The sequence below is a fragment of the Nycticebus coucang genome, chromosome 23, assembly GCF_027406575.1.
Source record: "Nycticebus coucang isolate mNycCou1 chromosome 23, mNycCou1.pri, whole genome shotgun sequence".
NCBI classification, from domain to species: Eukaryota; Metazoa; Chordata; class Mammalia; order Primates; family Lorisidae; genus Nycticebus; species Nycticebus coucang.
In genome coordinates, this window is record NC_069802.1 from 38,252,920 (window position 1) to 38,263,585 (window position 10,666).

A 10,666-nucleotide genomic window follows, 5' to 3' on the forward strand; every position below is an offset into this window, starting at 1 on the left:
CAGGTTCAAGACCAACCTGAGCCAGAGAACCCCCCTCCCCCCACCTCAAAAAAAAAAAAAAATAGCCAGGTGCTGGGCTGGCTCTAGTCTCACCTACTCGGGAAGCTGAGACAAGAGAATCTCTTGAGCTCAAGAGTTTGAGGCTGCTGTGAGCTACAATGACATCAGCACTCTACTGAGGGCAGCAAAATAAGACTCTGTCTCAAAAAACCCCCCAAAACAAAAAAAAACAACTGGCATGTCCAGCTCCCACCACTCTTAACCCACAAGTTCCACAAGGCAAAGCCACTGTGGGTACCAGAAATGTCTGTTCAGGCCAGTCCAGGCACCAGAGACCCTGGGAGGAACTGAGGTAGGCCAAGTGATTCTGCCTGGCCTCAACTGCGAGTGCATGGCTAGTGCTCCAGGCCACCAGACACTGCAGAGAAGCAGGCCACGCTGACTGGCCACGGAGTTGATAGCACATTCAATACACAGCTCTTCCTGCCAGGTGGCCAGGGCTCACAAAACTTCTCCCAGACTCAGTTTTCTCATCTATAAGATGGGGGTAATGGTCTACCCAACAGAGCTCTTTTGGAATTAAAGAGAGAACACTGAGGGGGTATAGAGGGAGCTAGGCTCATCTGCTAAGTGTTGTCTACAAAGCAGACAACACGTGGGGGACTGGGGGTGAAGGGGGTGGTTGGAGGGAGAGGCTCGTGCCTTGGCCTGGCCAGGTTGACCAGTGAGAGTCGTCCTATCTACACCCTCCCAACTCTCAGCCTGCCGCAGATTAGCACTTGGCCTTCAAGCATGATGGAGGGAGCTGCGTCACCAGGAAGGTTGTTTTCTGGCCCTGCTGCCACACAAGGTTTCCCAGCAGCTGATTTAGTCCCCTGCCCTCCCTGCTGCGCCTGACGGGTCAACATTTCATTTCCTGGGTTTTGCTTTCTGTCCTTTTCACCTCCAAGAAGCCAAGCAGCTCTGGCAGCATCACAGAAAACTTTCCCGAACAGACCACAGTGTCCCAGGGGGCCTATCAGCTGCACCCTGGAGCCCCAGGCTGGTCTAGAAGGTGGGTAGAGATACCCAGATAGAGAACCAGAGCACGGCCAGGCAGAGGACTCTGAAGTCCGCAGACAGTGGCAGTGTGTCCCAGTGAGAACCATGTGTCTGCACCATCAGACTCATAAGAGGCAAAAATGAAACATTCATGCCAGTATTTCAACTATGTGTAAAAATAACCCAATAATTTACAAAAAGAAAAAAAAAACACTGCTGATAGTGCTGAAAAGAGTGATGCCAACAACTATTTTCTGACTTACTAGTTGTGGTGGGAAATTAGTATTGTTAATTACATAATACAAAATAATTGGCAGACTTAGCTATGCAATTAAATAGCAATTTTTAAGTTTTCGAAGGATTTTCACCAGCTTAGTGAATGAAGCACCCAGGGGTTATCACACCTCTGCTACAGTGAGGCTGGGAAGTAAATCTGCCCAGTGCCTTTCCGCATTGATCTGGCTGGAATTTATCCCTGGCCTGCTCCCAAACAGAACTGACACAGAGACACTCCATAAAACACAGAGTTAAACCTATTTAAAATGGAGTAAGTATTTTCTGAAGACAGCACATCTACGTCAAAGGAAAACGATATTATGTAGAAACAACTGCGACAGGCGTGCAGAGCAGCCACTCAGCGCCCCTCCTGAGTCTGAGCTGTGGTTTGTCGCCCCAGCCAGCTGCACCAGCCGTGTTTTGGTGGCATGCGTGTTTGTTAGATTTTCTAAAATATTTAAACCACGTGTTACTGGATTAACATTCTTAGCTCTGCTGCTCTACACGTGGAGCTAATGCCGATTCTGTGCTAAACGGGGAAACATGAGGGGAAATATTTCAGCCCTCTGTAAATTTTATTTGAAAATTATCTCAGAGCACCTCATTCATAATTTTTAATTAAAAGGGCACTAATTAACAGCGACATTCATCAGCCAGCTCCAGCTGCCCTACACATGCGCAGTGCAAGCCATGGGGCGATGGGCAGATACGGGCACCATGTCTATTCTGGGAAGCGAGCTCAGTTGAGCCGGCGCTGCGGGTCACAGCCAGATGCCCGCCAATCACCACATCTGCCAGCTCTCGCTCTCTGAGCAAATCTCCAAGGATTTTGGAATAGTGCCTTTAAAAAAAAATCAGTTTGTAAAGAAGGATCAAGAAAATGTCCACTGAATTGACAAACCAGCAGAGCAGCTTCTCCCCTCCCACTGGAGCTATGACCACTCCGCCCAATCTACTGGGCCCAGCTCAGCCTTGCTGCCTAGCCACCCCTAGCCACCCACCAAGTGTGCCTGCTGTGTGTCCCATGGGGACTAGGGCCCTGGACCGTTCGCAGCTGCTTCTAGGCCAAAGCTGTGAAGGCCCAGCACTCTGACACAGGAGGACATGAGGAGCCAGGCCAGGGCCACACAGGACAATGGTGACTGCTGTAGCCCCAGGACGGTGGTCCTGCTGACCTGGAGGCAGGGGTCACACACCCAGAGATGCCCAGACACATGTGTCTGCGTCCTGGAAGCTTGCACACAGCTGGAGACACAGACGGGCTTGCAGGGCCTCATAGGACAGGAGCACACACCAGAGCCCAACAGGCGGCCACACACACCCAGTGCCCTTTGGATGGCCTAGCCCACATGCCTTGGGGTTCCTGGACACAGCACCCAGAGCAGACCAGCAGCTTCTGGGAGATGTGGTGGCAGGAGCCCAAGCAGACAGTGACCGAGGCTCCCCAAAGAAGCTGCTCTGTCTCCTCAACCAACCCGCAGGAGTCTCAGATGCCTAGTGTAGAGCCCTGACCCAGAAAGCTACACAGCCCCCGTTACCCAAGCTCAGGGTCCTGCCAGCCCTGCCAATGATGTTCCCTGAAAGGACTGTAAGGGCCAGCAGTGCCTAGGTCTGGTGAGACCAGACCACGCTGCCTAGCAGCCTTTCTTAGCTCACTGGATGGCCCCCAAGCACCAAACTGCCCCAGAGGCATCATCCCATCAACAAACCTAACTGTCCACCCACTGCAGGAGCCAGGGCTGTTGACCACAGGAGGGACCTAGTGTGACCAGGCAGGATCTGGATGTTCTGATGAGATAGGGCCACAGCAGCACATGGCAGCCACATCACGGCAACCCCAAGGGCTCAGCAGGATCATGGGCAGGGTTCCCTATGGCCCCAGACCTGCCCATGCAGGCCACTTGGCCACCCACACCTGCCCTGACAACACTGTGGCCCTGCACAGTCACAGTGACGAACTTCTGACTGCTGATACGCTGACAGAGTTGATCACCTTCCTCCCACAAAAATGAGAATGAAAAATATTTTCCTCATAGTGAAAGATACACTTTGTGAAAATTTACAAAACTAAGTGATTTCTTAGTTAACTAAACTCTCACACAGTATTAACAATCACCCACAAATAGCAACCGCACAGCAGTCCTGGTGGCCTGCTCAGTGGCACAGCAAGCGCCCTCTGCTGGCCCCATGGCTGTGCCTCTTAGGCAAAGCACAGCCGGGACAAGGACCAGCAGGGAAGGGACCAGCATGCTCCTCTCCAAAGGCCCCAGGGCAGGTGACCGCCCGCTCATGGTTCTAGGCTGGGGTCAGGGCGAGGTTTAGAAACAGGGAGAGCATAAAATCTGACCATCTCCCAGGCCAGGGTTGGCAACACCCTCACCTAGGTCTGGGGTCTGGGTTTACGGTCCAGGGCTTGAGTTCTGTGAGGGATGGTACCCGCTGTTTTCTTGGTTCTGAACAGAGGAGAGACCGCCTAGCCAGGAGACGGGATGACTGGGCACAGCCGGCTACACTTAAGGGCAGCCCCTGCCCCACAGTCTCTGAGGACACATGTGCGCGACCTCTGCCCTGTGAGTGCGTCTGCCCCCATCCTCGTGTGGCAGCCGGTCACCCCTGCCCAGGGCAGCAGTCTCTGTGGTTTCAGGGTCATTGCACAGCTTTGCCCTGCCCGTTCAGCAGGGGCCCAAGGGATGGACACCACACTTCCCTCCAGCTCTGCCAGGTGGCCTGTGGCCCTTTCCACTCTTCTCCCAGCTCAGGGGGAGCAGCATCTCCCTGCAACCTTGGAGCCTCAGGGGCCCAGCTCCTCCTTCCACTAGCCTTTTGTTCTTAGCCACCCAGAGCTTTCCCAGGGTCTCTTCCTGGGCTGACCTTGGTGCCCCCTGAACAACAAGTATGATCTGTTGGCGAGTCCCTCGAGCTTCCTGGCTCTTAAAGCTTCCTGGAGGGGCCCTCAGCTGGAACACAGGACCAGAACATGTGGACAGCCCAGATGCCACCGTGCCATGCAGCGAGCCTGGCCAAGGAGGCAGGTGCAGCTGGACCCCCAGAGGTTCCCCTTCTCCCCACAGAGAGCCACAGCCCTACTTGCCACCCCAGACCTTCACTGCCCCTTGGACAAGGGGCCCTGTGTGACTCTCGGCGGGGAAGAAAGCAGTACCCTGAGGCCCCGGCAGCTCATGCTTGCTCAGAACTATGCTCAGCACCCACTGCCCCCACTCATGCTGAGCCTCGGCTCCCCCTCAGGCACAAGGTCCAGCTCTTGGTATTTTCTCAGCACGAGCACCCGCTGCCCCAACTCACGCTGAGCCTCAGCTCCCCCTCGGGTATGATGTCCAGCTCTTGGTATTTTTTCAGCACGAGATCTAAATCCGTCTTCAGGTCAATGGCACGCTTTAAGTGTTCCCCGTGGACCCCTGCACGGGTAAACCGCTGAAAAACACAAGCTGAATTGCAAAGGTCCCCCGGGCAGGCCCCAGGGAGCCCGACCCTGCTGGGAGTCACCTGGCTGGTCTGTGGGGTATCTCAGAGAATAGAGGCTGCAGGCAAGGTACAGAGCCCCGGTAGGCCCCAAAGAGACACCTCCACGCCAGGTACTTTCCACGTGTCCTACGTCCATGGGCTCCACCTTCACACCCTCGCTCTGACCAGGCACCTGGCCTCACCTGCACCCAGGAACACACAGCTGGCAGGAACTTGTTCTGCACGAGTTTGAGCACATCACGGGCAGCATGGACAATGGCAAGGTTGTCCTCGTTCTCCTGCACCTTCAGGCCATCTGCAGTGAAACACACGAAGTCACCAGTGTGCCTGAAGCTCAGATCCCCATAGGCCCTGGCGAAGCAGACCACGCAGCAACAGCCACTGTTGCCTGCAAAGAACCTTCCAGGTGCCTGCTCTGTCTCGGCCACATGTGATCAGGGTCTCACACCCAATGCCATGAGAGGAGACGCACAGTCATGATTCTGGATGCACTATCTGAAGAGTGGATCCAGCACACCCCCGTGTACACAGTGAGAACCACTCGTGAGGAAGCTGGGACCAAGAAGCACTAGGGACCATGGCATCTCCCTTAGCTTGACCATATGTGACAGGCGTATAACCTGCCCAGGCTCCCCGGGCACTCAGACCACATGCTGTAAGGACCACATCATGGATCCCCCACCCCAGCTTTAGGGGATCCCTGCTCTACTCGTAGCCTTGCTAGGTGGGGGCTGATGGGATGGCAGAGAAGTCTGTGAGCTCTTAGAAGTGACCCCTGAGGGTGGCCTATAGCCACAAAGGCCTGGCATGGCAGGAGGGAGGGCAGCCCATTGCAGGGGTTACAGGGGAGAAAGAACCGGCAGTGCCCACGGACCCAGGCCCCACTGAGAAGCCACCGCAGGAACAAGGCTCTGTGGCCCAAGACACCGCGGGCAGGCACCCATGACAAACCTGCTGACCAGCCAGCCCAGAGCAGGAAGAGGAAGGAGCCAAGCAGAGCCCAAGTGCCAGTCACCTGTGGAGAGCTCCACCTTCAGTGTGTACTTGTGCGAGCCAAGCCCATGGTTGCGCACAAACTGCTCCTGGTCACTGTCCTCATCCTTGTCTTCTGAGAGTACTCCGCTGCCAAACCCGGGGAAGTGCACAGAAGCAGGCAGGTCCCTGCTGCAGCAGGGCCGCTCCCCATCCCGAGGGTCAGGAGGGCCAGACCGGCAGTGGGGGGCCTGGCCTGGACATGAAGGACAAGAAGCACCCTCCTCAGACACACCGGAAGCCACGCCAAGGAATCCCACCTCTGGGCTCGGGCCTATGTCAAGGGGCACCAGCAGCTGGAAACAGCTCTCCACTTCCGTCAGGCAGGACTCAATTTCTGCAGACATTTCTGCCAAAAGACCAAGACATCTGCTTCCTGAGTCACACTGGGAGAAAGTGCACCACCTTGCCCAACACCATGCCCAGGGGCCTCTTCTCCCAAGACCAAAGCCAGTGCCCCAGGAGCAGATGGCATCACAGGAACTCTTCAACTGCTGGATGAACCACCCAGCTTGGCAGCTGGAGCTGCAGATCAACTCTCAGATGCCTCCAGGCAACAGCATGTACAAAGCTACCCCTCCTCTCGGGGCAAAGAAATGCTGTAGACATCTCCCACCTTCCTGGGCGGGCTAGCTCTCCCTCCCAGCTGCCTGCCTTATAGGCTTCCCAAGGCCTGGCTTCCCAGAAGTGGCCTCTAACAGGGCCTGCACCTAGGAATGAGGTCTACAGGGAGCTCTGGGCACAGGAGGAGCCCTTAAGATCCATGGTCTGAGAACGCAGAATGGCCACCTCAGTCCCTCAGAGGAGACACCTGTTGTAGGCAACAGCAGCCCTGGGCCTGGCTTCCTCCTCACACCTGGACTGCACCCCTCATGAGAAGGACCTGCTGCTGGGAAGTAAACGGTGGGGTTTTCTGGGGAGGAGACTGGCAAGAGCAAATAGAGATCATAAGATGAATACCAAGAGGGCCTTTAGCCATGCTGGAAAGACCAGACCACTGCTGACCCACGCTGAGCCCCCAAGGCTGCCTGAGAATCTACCCAGCAAACACCTCAGTGGAATGTGGCTGCAGGGGCTCAGGAGAGGAGCAGATGCCGCAAAGACCTCCAAGCCAGGACCATTGGGAATAAGGTGGGGTCTGTGGCTGGGAAGGCCTCACCCCCACCAGCCCTCAAACTGAAGCATCTCTGCCCAGCCTATTTGAATATCAAAGTCCCCAGCAACCTAGGACCCTGAGACCAGAAGGATGGACAGGCTGCACCAAGGGCACTGCCTAGCACAGAGGCCTAAGGCAGCCCCCCAGTCCTGGGAACTTGCCTTCCATCTCCCTCTCGGCCTGCTGGGCTCTTTCTCTGTAGATTTTGTCCAAATGCTTCTGTTTCTCCTCTTCCCTCTTTCTTTCTGCTAAGGTCCTAGCATTCACATCTTGAAAATCCACCTGAAAAGTTGAAGATAAAGACTATCTATAAGGAATGCAAAGAAACAGTAAATCAAAAGAAGCTCTAAGAAAAGATACCAACATCAGTACGTAACCAGGATCTCTACACGTTTCTAAGTTCACAGTGTATTAAAATAAAAGGAAACCATACCCCAATTCTGCTGCCTAATTCCTAGAAAGTCAGTACATGTGCTAACTTAAAAGAGGTAAAAAAAAAATCTCTCCTGGGCGGCGCCTGTGGCTCAGTCAGTGGGGTGCCGGCCCCATATGCCGAGGGTGGCAGGTTCAGGCCCGGCCCCGGCCAAACTGCAACCAAAAAAATAGCCGGGCGTTGTGGTGCACGCCTGTAGTCCCAGCTACTCGGGAGGCTGAGGCAAGAGAATTGCTTAAGCCCAGGAGTTGGAGGTTGCTGTGAGCTGTGTGAGGCCACGGCACTCTACCGAGGGCCATAAAGTGAGACTCTGTCTCTACAAAAAAAAAAAAAAAAAATCTCTCCTAAGTATGATCTCAGCAAGAAAAAGTGAGCTCACTCGATGTGCAGATATAAGGGGCTACCGAGTAGCTGGGCCTAGGGACCCCTGAGCATAACCCCCGTGGGGAGGGTGTAGTTCCCAGACCCCACAGTGAAGGATGGCTGGGCCTCATGGCAGGTGGGGGTCTGAGTTCCTAGCGGGTTCTGTCATGACCAGCACCAGTCAGAGCCCACAGCAGCATCCAGGTGGAGAATGACATTCCAGCTAGGGCAGACCTGGCCCAGGCCAGCACTGTCATGGGGAAGGGCTGTGCCTGAGAGGTGGGTCTTGCTTCTGCTTTCTCTTACACACACAGGTCTGCAGGCTCTGCCACGTCCACATATGGGCGAACTCATGCTCTTCCTCTCAGCACTGAGCCATCCTGACCCCAGCTGCTGGTCACTCTCAATCACCCCCACACCCCAACAACTGGTCCAGCAGCCCAGATGCCCTGGAAAGACCAGGCAGGCTGCATACCAGGTTGACATGCATCCAGGCTTCCTCTGGCCCACCCTTCGCATGGAAGACACTTGGAATCTCCAGTAGTGGGCAAAGCCACCTACCTTTTTGTTGTGCTTTAAGAAGTGGTAGCCCAAGGCAAGCTTCTTATAGGCCTCCCCGAACTTCTCATTCCATGCTTCCACTGCCCGCAGAGCTGCCTGCCTCAGCCTCTGGGCCACCTCCCTGGGCGGCGGCAGGGGCTGCTCATGGTCTGTGCCCAGAGTGAGCTCCAGGAACTCCTGGAAGTTGGAAATGAGCAGCGCCCTGAAGTAGTGAGACCTGGTGAACAGCTCATCCACAGCCTGGAAGGCGGAGAGGCGGACCTGCGCATGCTCCCTGCTTAGCTGGGCCATCAGCAGGTGGTAGGTACGACCCAGCTGTTCCTCTGAAGACCTAGGAACACAAGCCAGCCCGACCCAAGAGTCCACACTTGCAGGACAGTTAACAAGGGCTCTTTGTGCAGTGTGGCCAAGACCACAGCTGCCTCCCAAGCTTCACTCTCCACTTTTCCTAGAGCAAGGTCTGCAAATCACTGCCTACGGCCAAACCTGGCCCCTTCAGCCTCTGTTTTTATAAAGTTCAACAGGCCCAGAGTGTTTTCTACATTTTTAAATAGTTGAAACAAATGAAAGGATACTTTACAAAGTGTGAAGACTGTAGAAAAGTCAAATGTCAGTGCCTGTCAATAGGCTTAGCTGGAACAGCCTGTAGACATTCCAGCGCCTCTAGCCACTTTCCCAGAGCTGACCATGGTGAAGCCTGAAGGTCACCAGCAGTTGGTCCAGAAAGTCTGTGCCCCTGGCTCACTGCAGGGAGGAAGGGGAGACCCAGGGCTCTTCCTCACAGTTACTGTCTGGTGCAAACCAGGCTGGTTAGGGGTCTTCAGGGAGAACTGCGACACCTGGCCTGACCTGGGATTTTTCATCCAAAAGTAAACACTTCATTTCCAGTTGGGGTGGAAATACGATAACCAGAAATGCCACACTCTACCCTAGTACCATGTCCCAGGACCTGACCGCATGCAAAGCCCTGGATCAGTGTCCTCCGGGGATGCCTAGACCACACCCAGGAGCTCCCCAACCTCCCGGTGTGTCCCCGGTTTACAGGACCACTCGAACTACAACCCCTTGAAACATACTTGCAAATTTTCTTTAGTTCCTTCACTTTCTCGGGGTTCAGCTGGGGCTCCCCTGAAGTCGTGAGCTCTTCGACCAGCTGGGACAGCTTCTGCTCCATGTCCGCGGCGCGCTCCGGAGGTGCTCCCCTCACAGCCCGCACGGGCGCGGCGCAGCCCAGCCTCCGGCGGGACGGGGAACAGCTCGAGTGACGTGCGGACAGTCAGACAAGCCCTCTGGTGGCGAGTGCGCAGGTTTACGAACGCAACTTTCACTCTGGGCCCCTACGGTCCTGTGGCCGGGGTGGTGCACGGGAGGGTATCACCCTGTCCGCGGTCCCCACACGCTCACATGCCACAGGGCAGCTGCGGGAGGCTGCAACGGCAGGGCCGGGCCGTCGGGGAAGCAGTGACAGGTGCGCCGGAGCCCGCCCGGGGCCAAGAATGCCTCCCAGGGGCGGCCCCAGTGCCGAGCGGGCGGGAGAGGCCACTGGCCCAGAGTTCCTTGGAAGAAGGAGCCCCCAGAGGCCGCAGAGGTCCGCGGCCTGACTTCAAGGCCGAAGCTCGGCGGCACCACCCAGGCCCGCCCCAGTCAGGCCGCAGCCCCCCTCCGCACCACTAGGCCGCTCTCCTCGCCCCTCCTCTTCCGGCAGAGGCCACGGCCTTCCACTTCGTTCCCGAGAACTCTATAGCCATTGGCTGACTTTGGCCGAGACGGCGCGGAAGCGAAGGTCAGCGCGACGCGACGCTCGTGCCACGGCCCCGCCTTTTCCGGCGAAGGGCACCGCCCCTCCAGTCACGTTTCCAGAGCTCAGCAGCCAATGGCTCACCCTGGCCCGGGCAGCGCAGGCGCGAAACGAGGGCCGAGTTCCGCGCAGCGACGTGAGCGCGCTCCCGGCAAAGGAGGGGGCGGGGCAGCCTGTGAGGGAGACGCGCGAGAAAAAGGAGGCGGGAGGGCGCGGCAAGTCCTTAAAGGGGCCGCGTACGCGAGTGCCGGAGGCGGGGGTCTGCTCGGAGCGCGCGGGCGTGACGCCGCAGCCTGGACAGCCGGCGCAGAAACTAAGGCTCAAACCGAACTTTAGATTTTGGCCTCCATTCTCGGCCGCCGGGAGGCTCACGGGCCTCGGCCCACTGTGAAGGGTAGCCAAGGGCCTCCCAGGTGGGACCCTGGGGACGCTGAGAACTTCCCTGGCCCCACGTGGGCGCCTGCGCAGCGGGGGCGGCGGGGAGAGGCCACCTAGTGTTGGCGGCAGCTTGGCCGGGAGGGTC

The 10,666-nt window shown here is 56.6% G+C and overlaps 1 protein-coding gene across 3 annotated transcripts in view; it reads right to left on the minus strand.

Moving 5' to 3' along the window:
• The window catches only part of UVSSA (UV stimulated scaffold protein A), a 28,599-nt gene extending 18,581 nt beyond the window's left edge, over nt 1–10,018 (minus strand). For 2 of the 3 annotated variants that reach the window (XM_053577797.1, XM_053577796.1), the window contains exons 1-6: nt 9,422–10,018; nt 8,346–8,676; nt 7,150–7,270; nt 5,816–6,181; nt 4,983–5,095; nt 4,621–4,749 (exon numbers count right to left, since the gene is read on the minus strand). In XM_053577797.1, the coding sequence (XP_053433772.1) occupies nt 4,621–4,749; nt 4,983–5,095; nt 5,816–6,181; nt 7,150–7,270; nt 8,346–8,676; nt 9,422–9,519 (1,158 nt within the window). In that variant the 5' untranslated portion in view covers nt 9,520–10,018. The remainder of the gene's footprint in view (nt 1–4,620; nt 4,750–4,982; nt 5,096–5,815; nt 6,182–7,149; nt 7,271–8,345; nt 8,677–9,421) is intronic. The other variant, XM_053577798.1, reaches the window with a different exon arrangement.
• Between the last annotated feature and the right edge of the window lie 648 nt (nt 10,019–10,666).